This window comes from Oculina patagonica, chromosome 2 (assembly GCF_052425735.1).
Source record: "Oculina patagonica isolate OP01 chromosome 2, crgOcupat, whole genome shotgun sequence".
NCBI classification, from domain to species: Eukaryota; Metazoa; Cnidaria; class Anthozoa; order Scleractinia; family Oculinidae; genus Oculina; species Oculina patagonica.
The window spans coordinates 19,167,117-19,188,368 of NC_135759.1; the positions used below are offsets into that span (position 1 = coordinate 19,167,117).

Sequence of the window (21,252 nt, forward strand, 5' to 3'; positions counted from 1 at the left end):
GCCCCCTCGCCTTAGTCCCCTCCCCATTTTTTCGCTCGCCGTTTCTTGCGCCGCTTCCCAACTAACCGAACGCCTGGAACAGGCTAGTTCATTGGCGAAACCAAAACATTATGTGTCTAGGATCCTTGTTACCTTTATCGAAAGAGTTAGTGGAAGAGCTTAACGAACTTTTCCAGCTGTACTTGCAAAGGTGAACATGAGGTTTGAGAAGAACATTCGGGGATTTAATTACAGTGGAACCCCGTTATGCGGACACCAAGGGGACAAGCCAAATTGTCATTTACGGGGGTCCGTGGGGCTAAAAAAGTACGGATACTTGTTTTCGACCCGAGGCAATCGTTTACCAAAACGTACTACTGCACTGGAACTCTCTGACTAAAATTAATAGTTTTTACAAAATCTACGACAGACGGCACTCGAACACTTAGTAACTCAGAGAGGAATTGAAGATGTCGCCTACTAAAGAAACGCTTTAACGGCAACAGAACGTTAAGTTTCCTTCGCGCGACCGTAGCGTTCATACCACACTCAAAAGTCGTTTACTTGCACGAAAGCCAGGCGACCCAGGCGGACGAAGAACACCGCACAGACCTTGCAATGACGGGCACGACAACGAAAAGACGCACAGAAGGTCCGTAAGCGGGGGACATGGACAGGTCACGAGGTCCGTCCGAAACGGCCGAAGCGGGAACAACAAATGGACCGCGGGACCAACGAAACGCCGAAACCGGGGGCCGAAAGCGAGGCCGAAAGGGGGCCACGACGAAGATTTCGTCGCAATGTTCATTTTATTAATGCAATGAAGCAAATTAAGCGAACTATTGCAAGCCATTCTTTTAAAAGCGTTTGCTAGTAAATTATTAAAGTGATAACGTTCAAATAGTTTAATAACTACCTTGCCATAGATCGGTGTGGCCAATTCCTAGAAAAGAGGGCGATTTCTTTCGAGAAACATTTCGAGAAACAACAAACAACATTTCGAGAACAACAACAACAACAACAACAACAACAACAAACAACATTTCGAGAAACAACAGAGCAGAAATCTCCATCATACAAGTCATTATTGTCAACCTCAATAGGCAGAGAAAAATTGTATCAGCGTTGTTTTCTTCTCCGTTTTTTATTACTATTAATAGTTATCAGGAATTGAGCTTCACTTTTACATCTTTGTTAGGTAGTTACAACGAATGCTCACTAATATTCATCAACTAACAAAAAATCATTAACTCACAATAATGCTAATAAATCGTCGACAATCAAATACGCTCACCCGTCACATTCTGACAAAAAATGAGGTATTTCCAGTTTCGGTTAAAATTGATGACGTATTTTTCTCTGTAGTACGAGAACGAAGTGAAAATTGGTTTCTGGACAAAGAAAGCGCTCACAAGACCAGGATTTTCGAATGCTAGTGGAGAGGTATAAGCTTTCGCCTTTTATAGCATTATTGATTTACGTATTGATTTATTAATTGAAATATTGATTGGGTGATTAATCGATTGATTGATTTAAATTAGTTTAGCTCAGTTGTACGTACTGCAGTGTAATCTGGAAGATACCATATTTTGTTTTTGTTTCTTAATAGTTTCCTTTCAGAAGCCTTGATAATTGTACACACAGACTGTTTATTTGGTGCTTTTACCCTTAGACCATTCCATACACAGTTGCATCAGTTGTCCTAGTCTATGCATTCATAGTAAAAAATAATTGGTTATTGTATTAATTCCTTCTTATCAGCTACCGCTGCCAAAAGAAAGTTTCCAGGCTCCTGAAGGCTGGGGATTTGAGGGAGACTGGTTCATTGCACCGGAAATGAGGTAAGATTTGTCAATATATGCTACTGCTTTCTATGTCGATAGGTGGAGGACTCCTACTCCTACCCATCTTCCTTCAATCCGGAGGAGAGGGGGAGGACGAATGGCAGGAGGACTCTCACCCATCTTTCTCCAGTTTTGTCTTTTTTTGGCACAAAGCTCGCAATGGCTCGGTGGAAGGAACCCTTTCACTAGGCGTACAGAAACTGATTAATAGAAGCTGGACGAGCGAACGTTAGAAATGATATCCCTGTATAGTCGTATGTACGCCGTCTAAAATTGGGATGTACACAGGCTACAGCTCAGTAGTCAGTGGGAATGGCGACTCTGGCAAGTCTCAATGCACAAACCGAATCTGTCGTTTTCGGGCTATAATTTAAATATTGCATATCATTCGAGGTCACATCACATTCGAGATGCAGCATAAATAAGAATTTATTTAAAGCCTTGATCACTAATTAGGTTATACAAATATATTGGATAACGACGAATTTGTAGCATCACTTACACTGTATCAGTATGTTATGGACTTCTTACTTTACTATCTTAGTGGACCGTGTAGATTTTCAAAGTCGTGCTGATTACGTATTGACATCAGACTTCATATGAAAAGAAATGGAGGGAAAGAAAACAATTATCAATAGACCTTTTGTTTACGGCCTTAAGTCGATATTGCAATACTTCTTACACGATTTCGTTTTTCAAGATGATTTTCCTTCATACTCGTTACATGCTGGTTCTGCAGATAAAACGGTGTCCGTCTGCGAACATGATTGTTCAACTTTGTTTCCAGCGAATTTTCTTGAAACCCACTGTATGGCAGGAATTGTCCTAAATGCTGCCTGAAATGAGCGCATTCGCCAGGCGTAAAGGAACTGATTAGTTGCAGAATTAAGCAGAAGGAACAAGTACTGCAAATCTCGGAACCAGTGAATAAGAACACAGTCACACGTGTGGCACAAGTTGATGACGTAAATCATGACTAACGAAGGGACAGCGCATGCTAAAAAGGAAATAATTATCAAGAGAAAGGACATTGTAATCTTTTGTTCTCGTTTTATATGCTTCTGTCGGTCTCGACTGTTTCGAATGTGCTCGGAGTTTTTTTCGTGTTGTTGGAGACTGTGATAGATCCGGTAGTTGACAAATATTAGGACAGCAATGCTGATCACTACTGCTGTATTGGCAAATATGAAGGCCAGAAGATAAAAGCCAACGGCTAGGTAAAGGAGAGGAAGACTAAGGGAGCATATCCACAGAGCCACAGATGTTGCAACTGCACTGGAGATCTTGCCTCTTTCGATGCGGTTCGAAGTTGCTACTTGATATCTGTTGACGGCTAAGGCCATTATGCTTAGGACAGATGCTGTCGAAGTCATAAAATACGACGTATAAACAACCCATCTTACACCCAAGACAGGGTGTTTAAGAGCTTCGTTTGTGTGGTAGCCGACAAACACTGGCTCTGTCACTGTTCCGACAATCAGATCTGCAATGGCTAGGTTAAGTACCAAGTAGTTGAACGGAGACTTGAGGTTTCTTGTTGGGTTCCAAATTACAGCCCAGCAAATGAGTAAGTTACCGGGTACTGTGATGATACACAAAATGGCGGATACTGTTGCCGTGGTAACGGAGGTTGCAAATGGTGCCCAGTGTTGTTCACAAAGGTTGGATTGAAATGACATCGTGATGGAGTGGAGGTTTCTAGAAGGCAAAAATAAGCAATGCGTTTTCAGCTTGAGCTGTTTTTTTTTTCTGTACGCTTATCTAATGAATATGAGATCAAGCTTCAATATCCGCCGAAACTTTAAGCTGATTAAACTGTCACAAGGTGCTCTAAAATCAACCAATGACAGTCATCCGTTTATTTATACGACAACCGGCATTAAACATGTTAACCTGCAATGCCTCCAATAGGATTACTGGCTTGACTCTAACTTAAATTAATTAAATATTCCGCACTGCTTGAAACGCCGCTTGAAATCCAATGCTTGGCACTTGAGAAAATTGAATACGATGAAATAAACAACAACATTATTTTGTGCATACTTTGAACCAAAAAATTTCGTTATTTTTTTTTTGAATCTCCCCCCCCCCCCCTCCCCAAACCTATTTTCCCCAAAGGGAAAGGTAAGGTTTATTTGGGTGGGGGGGGGGGAGGATTATTAAAAAATTTTAAAAATTTTTTTTATTTTTTTTTTTTTTTTATGTAAATTTATTAAAAAAAAAAAAAAAAAAAAAAAAGAATACTTCGCTTTTTGTGTATTAATCGTACCCATGGATACGAATAAAACTCTTTTGGGATTTGACTACGACGATTGTTACTGTAAAAGGAAACATAAAAAGTTAGTTCAACTGATAAACTTCCACAAGAAGATATAATGAGGCATACTCCTGCACTTGAATGAAAAAAGTAAATAAGAAATTTCATCGTTTGCAAGTTTTGCGCACGACATCAGATTCATATTGTAATTCAAATTAGTTCGCTTTATGTCTCTCAACTTTAATTTGTTCCTGACCGACAGGGAGCGATGCAAAATTTTACGAGTAGAATTAAAACTGAACGAATTAAAATCGTGCGGTGAAATTTATTTTTGGGATAAGTATGGAATTTTGAATTTCTCAAGCCCAACAAATTAAAAAGATTATCGACCATAATAAAAAGTTGGAATATTCAAGGAATAAAGACTAGTCATGGATAGAGTATTTCTCTTTAGCACACTAAAGTATGTTAGCTTTAGGACCCTTTATTTACCCTTAGATAGGAGAGGTGTTGGCAAATTCAACCCGTCTATCTTTGTCACCAGTATATACTTATAAAAAGGCCGGAATTGTCAACTTCGTGATAAGTAACCTTTAAACTTCTTGAACTAAAATGCGCGTTTTAATGTGTTAATAGCTTTTGCTCTTTTCGGCGTACAAACTCAAAATTAAATCCGTAACTGAAATTGACCTACCTGAAAATGAAAAACCTTGTGAAAATAAACGTTTACAGTCTCGGATACGTTGTAATTTGTTAACGCAAGTCAACTGAAAACAGCGTTGTGACAAGTCGCGGCTAAACGCACGTTTTTATTAACGGTTCTACGACTTCCTTAACACCTGCGGTGGACATCTGGCTGTTTTCTATGGAAAAAAATAATATTCCTAGGGTTAGAGGTTAGCCAAAATGAGTAACATTTTCATTTAACTATTGAAGTGGTATAGGCAAATAGAGACGAGCTTATGTTGTACGCTTACGTTTGTCAGCAACATTATTACCAGCCCGTCAGCACACAGACGTCTCTCAGAAAGGAAAAGGACAATTACGCGCAGGCTACAATATTAGCTTTTACGTACAATTCACAGTGACTGAAATAATAGAAGTTTCCAGGTATAAGAGCGGATAGTCTATTTTACAACAACAAAACATGCAGCTGACGTTTTTAACTGCCGTCAGGCTGTGGGAGGTCCACGTCAATAAAAGAATTGAATAGTACGGTTATTATGATTACAACGTAAGCTCTTTCTTTCAAAATAAGCACTTCCACGTGAACAGTGTACGTGAATACATATTGCTTTTAATGTAAAGCGCCATATTTCCCAACAAGGGCTCTGATTTTTTATTGCAATAAGCTCCGTACACGCATCCGCTCGCTCCTGACGCGCTTCCATTGCAATAAGCGTCCTTATTACAAAAAATTCATCAATCTTAGGCAAATATATAAAAGAATTACCTCATTCGGAAACTGATATGTTATAGAAATTGGAATGAGTGAGTACAATTCATCATGAATGATAATAGGAGTAAGGGGACTCAAATTAGGTGTTTAAACGAGTCGGACGACCGCGAAGTAGGAGTTCGATTTGTTTAATTGCGAGTATGATTGTACAGATAGAATTGGACGACACGAAGAATTGTCACCAATGAGCGCACAGTTGAGTTTGTTTTTGAGCGAGATGCACGAGAAAAGAAAAGTGCAACATTCCCCCCCAAAAAAAAAAAAAAAAAAAAAAACAGCGTGCGCTAATCTACGCGAACTGTTCAATGACACTGTCTAACGCCCAATTCCCTCTTATTAAAATTGATTATAACATGTTACACGGATGTTTTATGTCCTGTTAAAAATAAGCACCCATCCCTGTCTCAAAAATACGTTCTCCTTAATTCCCCCATTAAAAATAGCCACCCAGGTACAACTATCGGATAACTGCGATACTGTACATATACACAAGCAAAAAGCTTATGCTACATACTTTAAGCGACCTACTTCTTAGTTCTCACCGTATATAATTTTTGTTGAAATAGAGTGCATGTATTTATCTTAAAACACACAAAGAAAGGCATTTCTCTTTTTATACTAGTTTGTAGCATGCCTAGCTACATTAGTAGCGGTCTTTATCGCATTCATGACGGAAAATGAGGCGAATTTTTTTTGCAACTAAATAAACGCCAACAACAACAACAACTAGTACTACTGTACGGGCCTAAATTTCTCTTTACAGCGGATAGTTACTCCATTTTAATCTATATATAATGACTTTTATAACAAAAATAAGAGGATAAAGATTTGCTTTTCCTTATCCATGACGCTAAAGTAATTTCAGTCTTGGTTACTCTGTCTGCAAAGTCTCAGCATCATGCTTTCAGTGATTTAGTGGTAAAGAAGTAAAATAAAGGTGTTGATAATAGAAGGGGATCCATGTTTTCTCTTGATATGATGCATGGTGATCGCGCAACGTTCTAGATTTTGGTCTTTTAACCTGCCACAAGAGCCCCAATCTGACTTTTTGTTTCATTTTAACACCGTAGTTGGCAATCTGCGTCGAACAATCTCCGGCTTTAAATCAATAGATATTTATACTGATATTTTATGTTATCGACTCGCTCGCTTGCTGGTAAGAGGGGCTAACAAAATCTGATCATAAACGAAAGAGTAATTCACAGCCTTGTGCTTGGACATTTATAATGTCTAAATTTATTTGCAAAGAGAATGTTTGCTTCCTCCCAAAGACTCAAAAACACATTTAATATTGTACTTCTTTAGTCTCGGTAGCCCGGCCTGAAACCGCGAACGGCTTTAGTAAAGAACTCGTTTAAGCGTATATTCTTATATTTAATCGCTTTTTTCGATTCGGCCGGTTCTCACTTGTATTTCCTTTTCTCTTTTCATTTTCGATGGGATAGAACCATGGACGATATGATCAATTTTTACACCTGCTCCGACTCCAGGTTTTTTCTTTCTACAATGAAACAAACAATCACTTTTCCTTCAGTTGTCACGTATACACAATATATTTTAAAACAAGATGCATGACAACCCCTTATACGAAAAAAAAAACCTTTAAAGTAGGCACTCACCTCAATATAAATTAACTTGAAAGGTGTTCAACTTTTGTGCTATGGTTTTTACAATGCATGTACGTCGATTTCAAAAGTCACCGGAAATCGTCGACTGCACTCTTGCTAAGTTCAGCGCTAATTGTTTTTCCGCGAATTTCGTGGGCAGCTGCTTGCTTCAGAGTGTTGGAATAAAATAGGCAGAGCCAATGCGACGACGGTGCGCAAAATATCAAAAGGGTTTTCTCCACATTGAGGATGAAATTTTCCGCAATTGTCATTCAACAGCGACAGCAGTCATAAAATTTTCTAGAAGCTTCCCCAGTGTTACAAAAAAAGACGTAAGTAAAGTTTACTTTGAGGTTGCTTTAATGACGTGAAACATACCTAGTAGACATATACAACAAACAAACAAAATGATACTCAGAATACATCCGCAGTTGTATTTTTATTTTAGTGACACAAATTTGCTCAAACACAATGACTTATACAAACACGCTTGACGTAAATTTATTGTGGCGAGACGGTGTTACAAGAAATATAAATACATGTTATTTGTTCCAATTAGGTAGATTTTCACCTTACACGGTTAGTCACGGAATAAACTGTGATATAAATTTGAATGAAGAAGAAGAAGAAGTTTCAATAGAGGATTGTGCTACTGCGTTTAAGATTTTTAAACCTGTTCTCATTTTTTCGGTTTTAATCGATCTACAAAATTTAATGTAGCATGTCGCAGACGGAAGTTTGTGCAGTATCTGTATGCCTGCGTGGTGTTTTTCCCCAAAATTTATTCACAAATCCCGGTGGACAAAGGAAATAAACTTTTAGCTACAGCCAGGAACCTCGAGATTTAATGCGCCTCTATATAACGAACCCTGGTTATAACGAACGATATTTCTTGCCCCATTAATAGTAAAATATATGGAAAAGAACCCCCGATTTAACGAAACTTCATTAAACCGAACTTATTTTTCCAGTCCCTTGGCCCTTCGTCATATCGAGGTTCCATTGTAGTATCTCATCTGAAACACATCTTCCATTGCTACTTAGGGACGGAACATTATTTCTTGGAGGGGGGGGGGGGTGAAAAATTTTCCTCTGCAACTTTTTAGTATGCACCTCTGCAAACATTTTCGAAATTCTAACTATTTTTGTATACGCATCGTGTTGCAAACAATTATTGTCTTTTAGGCCCGCAAAATTTTTTTCATAGTTTTCATCCCCCCCCCCACCCCTCCAAAAAAATAATGGTCAGTCCCTTATTTGCGCTATCCTTATTGGTCTTATTCGTAATTTGTGATGGTATACATTAGTTACACTTACAACTACCATTTCTTTGCTAGTATCCAAGCGGCACAAATTAAAGCCAAGCCCTTCCAGAAGAAAAAGAACAACTTTTCCACAAAAGACTATAACTAAAAAAATACTATAATACCACACAACGATAAAAAAAAAGTTCGATTAAGGCTAATTAGGTTAATTAATCTTCTATATGCGGTTATTATGCCTGCACTTTATACTAACTTATAAGAGTTCTATTACGTGACACATGAATTATATTACATGTACATGGGAACTAACAGCATCGATCGCCGGACTGTTGATTTATGGGATTTTCAATTATACACACAACTTGCTTTGGCAACAAAAAGCACAGTGAATTCGAAGCCCCTCAATGTCATTGCCATAATAATTCTGAAACTATACTTAACTACAGGAGAACGTTAAACTAGAAATGGACGATGAATTGCAGACGCGACACGAGAAGACAAAAGGCTAGTTTACTTTGGTACAAATTTTAATTTTACGCTCGATTTTAATATATGCAAACTCGATTTTTCGACGCTTTGAAATTATATTTGTCAATCTATATTGTGTTGCCGAGATTTATCATTGGCTCGTTTAAAAACTCAAAACAAAACTTACGAAGAGTGTCTCAATTACTAAAAAAAATATTTAAGAGGCAGCACTGTAATGCTTTTTGCACATCAAATTTAAATATAGCGCCAGTTTTTATAACAACTGCAGACGCAACTAGAGTGGGATTTCCCTTTAGATACTGCTTTTAATACGACCATGTTTGTACAGTTCTGCTTGGTACTGCAAGTTTTAGAGCTACTGTCACAAAATCTTCTTTGCGCTTTCGCTGAGATATCCTATTGAAAACTCAGAAGCAAAAGATGTACTTTATTTTTGGTTAAATTTGCTTGAGCGCAAGTCAATACTTGGCTTTGTTTTAAGTAAGCACTTGATTCAAGCGCACTTGAAAATCTCAACTCGCATTTTACAAAACTTGGCTTCACACTTGATAACAAAGTATATTACTTGAGGTGAAAGCTGTCAATCATCTTCAAAATCGTGACAACGCTGCACGCCGCTTTCGTTTGGCTTCCATTTCCTATTGGTCAAGTGCGTTCTCAAGTGTGGTGTAGACCATACTTGGCGGCGTACTTCGGCTTCTTTGAACTACGAAAGTTTCCATGGTCACCAAGAAAAGTTCAAGTAAGTACGTTTTACCCCTTCACACTCAAAGTAGGTTCCAAGTGCACTTAGACTATACTTTAAGCTCCAGTGTGAAGCCAAGTAATGTGTTGTGATTCATTTATGTTATAAGATATAAGCCCATTTTTGAAATAAGAAAGGTCCTTTCCTTTATCCTTGTTTGCTGGCTAAATTATTGTTGATTGTTCTTGGAATCTAAAGCTTAACGTCGTTAGTCTCTCTTTTCATGCTTCTTGGTGGACCAAAGCACTTCATTTCAATTAATTCCAACGACGGAGTGTTTGATGGCATGGGATCACTGATTGCCCTGCCGAACTTCTTTGCAAACCACTGAACTGCAGGTATTGTCTGAAATGCTCTTCGAAATGAGCGCATACGCCAAGCATAAAGAAACTGATTAGTAGCAGAATTGACCAAAAGGAACAAAAATTGCAAATCTCGAAACCAGAGAATGAGAACACAGCTACATGTGTGACACAAGTTGATGACGTAGATCATCACACACGAGGAAAACGCACACACTACGAACAAAATAGTTATCAAAATAAGCGAATTCGTGGCCTTTTCTTCGCGTCTTGCATGCTTCTCTCGTTCACGGATGCTTTGAATGTGTACAGAATTTGTCTTGTGCCGTTTGAGGTTGTGGCAGATGCGATAGTAAACGAATACGAGAACAACACTGGTTATAATAACTGCTGTGTTGGCAAATATAAATGCCAGTTTATAGAAACCAACAGCCAAATAAAGAACGGGAAGCCCAAGCGAGAAAATCCATAAAGTAACCGATGTTGCAATTGTCCGTGAGACGTTACTTTGTTGGATGCGATTCATTGACGTCACCAGTTGATATCTATTGACTGCCAACGCCACTATGCTCAGAACGGAGGCGGTTGACGTCATGAAATATGACACGTGGACCAGCCACTGAATGCTCAAGACTTCATTCTCAAGAGCTTCGTTGACGTGGAAGCCGACGAATAGTGGATCTGTGACTGTTCCTATAATGAGATCTGCAATGGCGAGGTTCAACACCAGGTAGTTGAATGACGTTTTCAGATTTCGCGTCGGGTTCCATATAACAGCCCAGCAAATAAGCAAGTTACCTGGCACAGTTATGATAGTCAAAATGGCCGCCACGACTGAAGTGGTAACGGATGTCGCAAATGGAGCCCAGTAGTCTTGGCAGAGGTCGGACTGAAATGCCATTTCTAATCAGTGGGTCAGTCTAAAGTGCAAATAAAAATAAAAATGAAAAAGAACGTGAAGTACCTTCACTGAGTTGCCACTTGTAAGTTAACTCTGCTTCTATTTCTCTGTTTGAATTCCAGCAAATTCCACATTCACCAAAACAAAAATATTAAAATTAAAAAAATGCAAAAATACACTAAATTTCCAGCAAGATGACAATCTTAAACTAATGAATATATGAAATCATATATTTGAACTGCGGATGAAGAATATTAATGTTTGAGAGCAAGATCCTCGCAGTTATGAACACAACTCAAGCAGTTGTGAAAATAAACCTGAAAAAATCAGGCTTGCCGGGACTCGAACTCTGACCTCTGCGATACCGGTGCAGCGCTCTAACCAATTGAGCTTACAAGCCAACTGAGAGCTGGTTATTGAAATTGGTTCGTAATATACCCCGGGAAAGATGAAGATCAAATAATGAATATATGAAATCATACATTTGAACTGCGGATGAATTTTTCGGTGTTGAATAAATGGAGAGAAGATCCTCGCAGTTATGAGGAACACAACTTAAGCAGTTGTGAAAATATACCTGAATTCACACCGCGTGCTCGTTACACTTCAAAACTAACATACTTTGGCGGATCTTTTTTCGATTTTTTTTCAAGTTTATTTTCACAACTGCTTAAGTTGTGTTCATAACTGCGTTAAAGAAACTGCCATTACATGTTAGCCCCGAGTCTTTCTGTGGTATAGCCCACTGTAAAAAGAATGATTACCACTATCTAAAGATTTTTCACTGTAAAGATACAAAAGAGAAGAAATGTCCTCCCTTCAGTTCGAACATCCACGGAATATACGAGTTTCGATTTGTTCTTCCGTAAAGCTGTAAAGCTAATTCCACCACAGCAATAGGGTATTCGAAAGTTTGTAGAATGGCAAAATACAGAGTAGCTGTCAGCAACATTGTTCAGTGTTGTATCTCAAACGAAAAGAAGAAGTTTTCATAGATTGCATGATTTTTGCTTTTCAAGGCCTTACTGAATGGTTTGAATGACATACATGAATTTCGAGCAAGATGACAATCGTTAAAAAACTGCCATTACATATTTACCGAGTCTATCTAGGTACAACCACTATTAAAGGAAAAAGAATGATTAATCTAGCGATATCTGAGTGTCAAATACAAGAGAGAAGAAATGTCTCCGTTCATTCAAACATCCACGAAAGATAGGAAACATATTTCGATTTGTTCGTTCTGTTATGTAAAGCTAATTACTGGCACAGCAAGGGCATTCGAAAGTTTGTAGAATGGCAACATACAGTGTTGCTGTCAGCAACAGTGTTCAGCATTGTATCTCAAACGAAAATATCAAGTGAACGCCTTAGAAATCGCAAGAAATAAAATCTAATAACACTCGCTGAGATATTTGGAAGTATCTATGTTATTCGCAGAAGGACTCTTTTTTAGCATAAGAAAGTGCCAAACATTTTGAGTTACTGTTTTCTTTGTCCCGATATGTTATCGGGGAAAGCTAGCTACTCTATTGCGATAAATTTATTTTTTTTGAGAACACTGCAAACAAAATATGCTGATGAATACAAAAAAGAAAACTACTCACCTCCGAGAGAGTAAGCTGAAAACTAGAACGCTTCTATCGAATATTGTTGCGACCTCGGAAAATGACAGATATTTCAGGCTTTCGAGCTAGACGCAAGTGTTTTATGCCCTGAGGCCTACAGAAAGTGAAATACCACATACTCACGACGTAGTTCCGATCCGCTAATCATTATTTTGCTCCCTTTGCTTCCTTGTCTTGTCGCCTTTTGTTCTCCTTCCTGTTCCGGCGGCGGCCCCCCTCCCTGTTCTCGCGGTGGCTCTGACTTCTGATTGGTTTCTGCCGAATTGATATTAAAGTGGTCCCTTTTGAGCGCCTTGCTGTAATATACCGTGACATTGCTCCTTTAAGAAAATTAATACTTTCTTTTTTCTCCTGACAACCATAACAATTATTCAGATCACGACGGTTGGGCATTTGTTTCAGAGAACGTTTTTATTGAATACAAATTGAAGCCTTTTTTTGTCTTTCCTTCATTGCTTTTTTTACCATAGTTGTATTTGATATAGAAAGTTGTGCAATCCCACCTAAGAAACAAAAGAGGAATATATAAATATCATGTTAGCATCGATGTTTGTTACGTTTTTGTCTATATTTAGTAATATTCCGACAAATTTCCCGCGCCGACATTCGAAATTAGTCACGAAAGCAAATATCTAACTGAATATCATAAGGTAATAATAATAACTAATGATTCTTTAGTGCCCTCCTTCCAAAGGCCTCCCCGAAGGCCCCCGAATGTGTTTTTGAAATAAGCGCCTATTAATAAGCGCCCCCATTCTAATAAGTGCCCCCTTTCTTATAAGACCCCTATTTAATAAGTGCCCCTATTGTCGATAATTGCCCCTACTAAAGTCATTGACGCCAACTAGATAAACTCCTAACCGTTTACCGTACATTTCATGCTTATATTTACTGCTAAATGAACAATTATTTTAAAAGTAACTGAACTTTTAACAATTTCTAACTGTTGCAGTTTCCTTTTATTGTTAGATACATTTGCGTTGTTTCTCATAAAATTAAATAAGCGCCCTATCCCGAATAAGCGCCCTCCCTTGAGGTGCCAAAAGTTAATAAGCACTATATCGAATCATTACGGTTAATATCTATCGAATATCACCTAGTGGGGACGTTGAATAAATGGTTCATTTTTTCTTCTTCAGTTACATATGTAAAAACGCAACGGTTTTTTAAAAACATCAGTTCCATTCTCTCGGAACAGTGGAAATGCCCTAAATTAATACACACATTTTTTTGCAGTTCAACCTGCTATACTTGGTATTTTATGTATTTATGTTGAACGTGATTCTGCAGCCGTTCAATAAAAAAACGATTTTGATTTTTTCCTTAGTTTAATGTTTGACCGCGACTCCGGCCACAAAACCTTCTTGGAAGACGTATTTCAAAACGAGGCAAGGATGATTCCTGGAGGAAACTGGGGCCAAGCATCCGCGCCATGGACAAACGTGGTACGTCTTTTGTCTTCCTGCGATGGACTAGCATCCCATCAAGGGAGATGTAGAAATACTCCCAGTCACTTCATGCTACTGAAACAAGGATAAGCTCCGGCCTGATGGGCCACTAAGCTCGAACGCAGACTCTACCTTACCTTTTGTCTTGACAGGCCAACAGACTTTTGTTAACTTATATTAGAGTTATACCCTAAAGCCTGGTTTTCACTAGCGACGCAAGCACAAGCGCAAGCACAAGCGCGATCACGCAGAAAGGACAAATTTTGATCCTTGTGCTTGTGCTTGCCGCAAGCACAAACTCAAGCATCAAAATGCAATGCGCTTTTTCTTTTGCTTGAGTCGAAGCCTTTTTCACGGAGAAATAGGAGCTGTTATCCTTGCGCTTGTGCTTGCGTCGCTAGTGAAAACCAGGCTTAAAAGTACCTTTTTTTTTTCAAACTTTCCTCGCGGTTCCAGGCTTGTTTTATAGATCACAGTTGCAACTCGAGCTTCCTTTAGGAATACCGTTTGCTTCGCGGAACAGGTAATGTCCGCGACGAGCTTTACCTACAAAATTATGTTTCAGTAAATTGTTTATCTTACTCGTTGACAGCACGGTGACAAGGTTGATGAAAAAGATAAGATTAAATGTCCAGAAGGTTGGGAGTGGACTAGTGACTGGCAAGTGGACGACAACAGAGCTGTTGACGACGAAGGTAAAACTTCTCTTGCATTATAACAGTGACTTAGAACTTTATAATGCAACTCACGTCAAGAGAAACGCAATGGCCGTTTTCACACTAGAGACGGACAAATCGTCTAGACGGACAAATCGTCTGAGACCGACAAGTCGTCTTAAGGTGGATTTCCACTGACGCGTACATTTTTTCGTGTGTTTACGTGCGTGAAAAAATTTAAAGACAATGTATAAACGACTTGCGTAAACGTTTACGCGAGTTGTTCATATATTGTCTCTATTTTTTTCACGCACGTAATCGCCCGTAAGAATTCACGCACGTAAACGCACGTAAAAATTTACGCTTCAGTGGAAATCCACCTTTAGTGTGAAAACGAGACGGACACGATTTTGGAAGTACAAGTCATCTGAATTTGTCCGTCGATTTGGCCGTCTGGGAAGACGTTTTTCCAAAGACGACTTGGTTGCTCAGACGGACAAGTCATCAAAAGCCGTCTTAAATTCACACTAGACGAACAGATCGTCCGACAACTTGTCCGTCTAAACGATTTGTCCGTCTTCTAGTGTGAAACGGCCATTGTCTTCTGTTCTTAAATAAAGTAAAAATGTTTGCACGGCGTTGCGGTATTCCAAATCGTTGCTTAATCAATGCGTAACCATGCATATGTGGCCTACGAGTTAGTTACTGGGTCTCTTTGTTTCAGGTTGGGAGTATGCGGTTGACATGTCTTACGGAGTGTATGGCGCCATTCAGAAGGCTTACCATTTGGTGAGAAGGAAACGATGGGTCAGAGAGAGACTTCTCAAGGATCCCAAGGCTGTAATAAAACAGGTACTTTCAGAAACACTCTCTTTGGAGCTTTCAAACAAATACTAGCCCAAGGCACTGCTAAGACGATTGCGCGTTTATCGTACATTTAAGACCCACCCCTGCATTCTAGCTACCGATTATAGTTAAATACGACGAGAATGCGTTAAGTGACTTCCAAAAAGCGAGAAGAAAGCTTAAAAAAAGAACAAGAGACAATTCCATCTTCCCTGTCCAAAAAAAAATTGAAATTGTATCAGAATGACACAAACATTGATTGTGGTAAAAGATTGATAAGCAATTTTTATTTTGGGAGAACTTGAAACCCAAGTAAATGCACGATACCCGCAAGTATTTTAGCGTAGATAAAACATTCTTTTTGTGTTCATTTTTTTAGAAAGAACTTGAAGAATTTGCGAAAGAAGGATGGGAATACGCTCCCATCTTCACGGCCAAATTTCATCACAAGGAAAGGAAGATCGATTTTGTCAGACGACGACGTTGGCACCGAAGAATGATTGCAAAAGGAGGGAAGGACACCAAAGTGTCGATGCCTCCCGTGTGTCTGCTAGAGATTGACGATGAGGTTAGAATCGTGTAGATAGACTTACGTTATACGTTTACCAATGGAGAAAATGTTTATTATAGAGTAGATAACAAATGTAGCAAACTGGAAAATTTAGTCACTAATACATTTTGCGCTGTACATGTTCTTTTTATTTCGGTTCTCGAAAGCATGGAAAGAAAAGAATCAGTGTTAAATATCAGGGCAACGATGAAATCGGCAATCGTCCGGAAACTGAACTGACATTAGATTGTGTATGGCACAGTCAGTTCTATACTTTTAGGTTATAATTAATTACCGCGGATCCGCGGGAACTTTAATGTGAGTCAGATTTCTTTGCTGTTTGCCTTTTTCCGTTTTATTTGTTATCTTTCTAAGGCAATTATACAAGCAACAACTTAAGGTGCTCCAAAGTCTGCCAAATAATTGCAAACTTAAACCAATGGTAATTTTTCTTCAATTTTTTTTTTAATCTGCGTTTGCAGTTCGTTTCCATTGGATGACCATACAAATAGAGACTCGTTGCCTTTTAATTCTTCTTTTTGTTTGGTTTAGACTGTAGTAAACCCAAATGAATAAAGCCGGGTCTGATCTCGAAGGATGTTTTCTTTTGCTTTAACAGGAAGACAGTAAGAACTGTTTGAGGAATATTCCAAGGATGTTTGTTACCTATGACAGTGAGTATAACCTGTCACTTGAGAATAGTCCCGCAAACATTTGCAACTTTTGTTAATAAACAGGCACAACTCTCTTGGAATACAATATTTTGCTTTCTTAATAGTTTTCTAAATTGCTTACATGGTACAATATCTTCGAGTTATGTTATTTTGGTTAAATAAAGCAGGGACATAAAACACATTTTTTTATATTTTCTAGCGAAACAAAATTAACCTGATTTTTTTCCACAGAGCCTCACAAGTATCAAATGTGGGCCTACATTTATCAAGCACGTGACTTGCTTGCCATGGACGAGAGTGGAATGAATGGTAAAACGTATTATTTGAATAATCTCCACCATGGAGTCCGTTATTTACTTATCAGTAGATAATTCATGCTTTCCGTTAATAAATTATTCACTGCATGTTTTCCTCACTGTTAGATGCCTACGCCCGTGTGGCGTTTTGCAAGCAAAGTGCCGTAACAGAAGTGCTGACTCAGACTTTGTGTCCCACCTGGGATCAGACGCTGATATTTGACGAGGTTGAAATTTACGAGAGTGTTGAAAACGTGGCTAAGAACCCACCGAGTGTAGTAGTGGAGTTGTTTGATCGGGATAGTGTGGTAAGTGCGCAACTAGATAGTTAAAAAAAAAAATAAACGAATAGATGAAGTAAGGTACTCATAGTACTCATCGACAACAACAACAACAACAACAACAACAACAACAACTTTTATTTGCACCCTTTACATTTAATTAAATTAACAAATATACAATAATAATAAAAATAAAGTAAAGTGCATGGCTGCCCAGAATAACCACGATTGGCTAACAAGATTGGGCAGCCATACTTAGTTTTTATTACAATTATTTATAAAAAGGTCAGGTATACTTAACATTTACATAGCAAACTATACAACACACAAACACACAAAAACAAAACTAAGTAGGCTTAAAGAAAAATTAATGGAAAAAAAGATGGAAAACGAAGTATACAGACAGGTTAACTAGCACAGTTAATTCTAGAGTTATAAATATGAAAGGTTCAGTTAATAGCTTGTAATAATGTCATCGTGAGATAAAAAGACATTATAGGCGAATGCTATGTTTTCTTTACCCTTTCACTCCCAAATTTTCCCCCCAAAACGCGTTTTTTAACCGCTAAACTGAATTTTTGGTGCTATGATCTTGAATTTACCTTAACGTTGCTAAAAAGCTCTTTTTTACACTTCAGTAACACTTTGATAAAGATTCCGTGTAAAAATGTTAAATATTTTACTTTGGCGCATGCGCATAAGCCAAAATTTGGACTTTTTTTGCTGAACCGTTCCAATTTTTTTTTGCTCCTTTTGCTTCCGTCTCATTACTTTCTCATTACTTTCTACTCTTTATATCCTTTCTTCTGGCCAAAAACGTTTTGACGTTATCATTGGAAAACCCTGAAAAGGGGACGTTGACCAAAAACAGGTGTACTGGCCTTTTTAAGCAACGATTTTGCGCTAAAAACGAACCGTGCTTATCTATGATTAGCTCTGTGAGAATGCAACGGATATAGAAAATGAACAGTCCTGTAGAAAGGGCGATCCAAGCTCTATCAGATTCTTATTCACGAAATTCCACTGACTTGTTAATTGATGAGGTAACAAGTGGTTCAATGACAGCACCTCCAAATAGCGCCTAAACGCGCCTATGCTAATAGCGCCCATGCGCGTTTAGGAGTGAAAGGGTTAAGTTCTAGCTTTTTTGGCAAAAAGCCGATACATAGTGTAGGCTGCTATCAACCCGATTTTCTTATATGCATCCCACTAGATTCTACTGATATAAAGTTAATAGCACAGAATATTCACACACCAAGACGAGCGACTCTAGGTTCTTCCTTTCTTGAAGTTTAAACTTTAATCAAAATTGCTGAAAATTCTCAAGAGTTTTGGACGTCGACCTGCAGGCTAGTGAAAGTTGCCCTGTGTTGCTTGGATAACTAATCAAATGCGTATAAAAACTAGCGACAAAATAGATTGGGGAATACGGCTTATGCTTGTCCCGCTTACCGCAGTTCAAAAAGAGAAAATTCGCTCTCACTTCGACAAAAACTTAACAATGCTCGAATTTGGAAAAATACTCTATGTAGCTCATCAGTCGTAATCATGTTTAAACGTTGCATGGAAAACAGCTTTCAATTGAATGTTTCAGTTGTTTCATTTTATTACAGGGTAAAGATGGCTTTCTCGGTCGCTGTGTAATATCGCCTATGGTACGATTAGAAGGACATCAGACACCTGAACCGCGACTGCAGTGGTACAGGATCAAAAGAGGAGACGAGGAAGGAGGCGAACTGCTGGCTGCTTGTGAACTCTTCCTTGTAAGACCGCCATTAGTTGTTTTATGTATTCAGTCGAGGTTAACGTAGAAACTGCCTTTGTCTTCCAGAGTTTGCTGAGTCAGCGCTTTTTGGTATAGATGTTGCTAGGCAACGTGATTGACAAACACGGGCATTGTAGCTTTTGGAGTCCTTTTGGGATGCTCGTGCTAAAATCTGACTAGAATACAACACTTAGAGTAATTCTTTAAAGATTTTTCTTAAATGGCACTTCTTGTTCTTCTTACGGTTCAATTAATTTGTTTCTTGTTCTTATATCCCCTTCGCAAAAATGCTTTTGCTTAAACTCGGTCCAATGAAGAGTTTGTATACACTTGCTAGCTCCAATCAGATCATGTTGCACATTGTCTCTGCAGGGTTTCGAATTTCTGAGAAAATTTTGCTGTGGTGTACTTTGATTAAAAAATCGTAAAAACACTCGTTATATGCTTGCAGGACGAGGGTGCCGAGTTACCATTCACTCCACCTATGAGAGGAGAGCTATATGCTGTTCGAAGTGGTGTGCGTCCAAAGTTACAGCGATCAGCTATCGAGGTTAGAATACTTCACTTTAAATTTTATTTTTTTTCTTTCGATAAGAAAGTAAAACTTTTAAGTTGTGATAACAACTCTTTCGCTTTGAAAAAAACAACAACAACAAAACAAAACAAACTGTACACTTCTTGGCTATGGTGGTACAAATGAAGTCAAGCATCCCCGGCCCTTTCAATGTTTTTGCTATACTAGCAATCTTTACTGTGTACTGGAGTAGTACAGTTAAATGAATTTATTGCCATTTGCAGGTTTTGTGCTGGGGTGTGAGGAACATGAAAAAATTTGAGCTTACTAGCGTGACGTCACCAAGCATAGAGTTCGAGTGTGCTGGAGGAGTAGTCCAGTCTGACGTCATCAAGGACACAAAGAAGAATCCGAACTTTGAGAAGCCTGTTCTCACCAGAATGATTGTGGTAATTATGCTTGTATTCATTGCTTTCTTAGCAGTTGATTGTTATGTAAAAATTTTGCTTGTCTTCAAGCTGGCCTGAGTAAATTAAGGTCTCTCTTCGATCAGTCACTTCTTTCTCGGGAGACCGGGGAAATGGCGTGCAAAAATGGCCATCTTCAAAGACGTTCAGTCGAAAAGGTCACGTTAAGCAGTCACTTGCCTTGGTCTGATTGAACTTACGCAAAAGGATAGACTCATAGAACTCCGTGTCGTGGACTAAGCAAGGTTATCTGTCAAACACTTTATATTACCGTTTTATTTCTCAATTCCGTCCATAGAATCTCCCTGTGGAGGAGATCTACTCGCCGGCATTGAACGTCCGCGTCCGCGACAACCGTTCATTCGGTCGCCGTCCAATAGTAGGTGTGCATTCAGTGAGGTCACTTCGGAAATACCGCTGCCCAACGCCGCAAGTCACTGAAGAGGTTGACTCCGGTGCAAAGGGTCTAGCGCCAAAAGGTAACGCTTTGGTCCTAACATGGGCGAACACAGTATACAGTATCCTGATATTTCGCACTGACAATTTGCATTGCTTGTTTGTTTGTTTGTTTGTTTGTCTGTCTGAAGTGTCCACATACTGCTTAATACTTAATTAATTACTTCACCTATATGATCATTAACTGAAGAGAGGCCAAATAGTTAATGCACTAGACTCCGAATAGGCAGAGAACCGACAATGGGTTCGGCCCAAGCCAGGAGCGGTTTTTTTGTTCCTAGTTCTGGGCAAAAGACTTTACTCTCACAGTGCCACTTTTCATTAAGGCGAGAATGTGAATTTAGGGTCAGCAAATTGTTACGGAAACCTTACAGAATAGTGTGGGTGACCTGCGACGGACTGCCATCCCACTCCGCTGGTAGTAGGAATATACTACTTGTCCTTTTCATGCTACAAAAAGTGGAAATAATTAAGCGCAAGCCTGTAGAGCCACTAGCTAGAATCCAAAGGCCTTACTGCTACATCTTCGCGGTAGATAGCTGATGTAATAATCTTCAGAAGTTCAGTACTTGTTACATTGCATTGGCGGATCTAGGGAAGGGGTGGGCACCTTTTTTCAGGCAAAAGCGGCCCCCTCTTATTCTTGAAGTCTGGATGATCGCCCACCCCCACTTATTTAATGGTCTGGATTCACTAATGCATTGTTTCTTTGGATCTGAACAATGAACAATAAACATCGTAAACCGGCGCTTCGGATCCAAGATTGGTACTCATGCATATGTTTTCCAAACTGCACTAAGCAACTACATTTATAGACGAAGAA

General features: G+C 38.9%; 3 protein-coding genes across 3 annotated transcripts in view; 1 reads left to right on the top strand and 2 right to left on the bottom strand.

Moving 5' to 3' along the window:
- Positions 1 to 21,252, top strand: part of LOC144643384 (myoferlin-like) — a 136,435-nt gene that overhangs the window by 100,333 nt on the left and 14,850 nt on the right. The window contains exons 30-42 of the mRNA XM_078502600.1: positions 1,345 to 1,422; positions 1,741 to 1,820; positions 13,804 to 13,921; positions 14,517 to 14,619; positions 15,305 to 15,432; positions 15,806 to 15,994; positions 16,596 to 16,650; positions 16,882 to 16,959; positions 17,073 to 17,254; positions 18,841 to 18,990; positions 19,444 to 19,542; positions 19,791 to 19,955; positions 20,272 to 20,452. Of these exons, the coding sequence (XP_078358726.1) occupies positions 1,345 to 1,422; positions 1,741 to 1,820; positions 13,804 to 13,921; positions 14,517 to 14,619; positions 15,305 to 15,432; positions 15,806 to 15,994; positions 16,596 to 16,650; positions 16,882 to 16,959; positions 17,073 to 17,254; positions 18,841 to 18,990; positions 19,444 to 19,542; positions 19,791 to 19,955; positions 20,272 to 20,452 (1,606 nt within the window). The remainder of the gene's footprint in view (positions 1 to 1,344; positions 1,423 to 1,740; positions 1,821 to 13,803; positions 13,922 to 14,516; positions 14,620 to 15,304; positions 15,433 to 15,805; positions 15,995 to 16,595; positions 16,651 to 16,881; positions 16,960 to 17,072; positions 17,255 to 18,840; positions 18,991 to 19,443; positions 19,543 to 19,790; positions 19,956 to 20,271; positions 20,453 to 21,252) is intronic.
- LOC144643389 (adenosine receptor A1-like) lies at positions 2,269 to 7,435 on the bottom strand. The gene is made up of 3 exons (XM_078502605.1): positions 7,159 to 7,435; positions 4,775 to 4,943; positions 2,269 to 3,521 (listed from the first exon to the last, which is right to left on the bottom strand). Exon 3 carries the CDS (start codon positions 3,500 to 3,502, stop codon positions 2,519 to 2,521), a length of 984 nt encoding a protein of 327 aa, XP_078358731.1. The 5' UTR covers positions 3,503 to 3,521; positions 4,775 to 4,943; positions 7,159 to 7,435; the 3' UTR covers positions 2,269 to 2,518.
- On the bottom strand, positions 8,410 to 12,516 carry LOC144643388 (adenosine receptor A3-like). Its single transcript, XM_078502604.1, has 2 exons — positions 12,456 to 12,516; positions 8,410 to 10,867 (listed from the first exon to the last, which is right to left on the bottom strand). Exon 2 carries the CDS (start codon positions 10,846 to 10,848, stop codon positions 9,838 to 9,840), a length of 1,011 nt encoding a protein of 336 aa, XP_078358730.1. The 5' UTR covers positions 10,849 to 10,867; positions 12,456 to 12,516; the 3' UTR covers positions 8,410 to 9,837.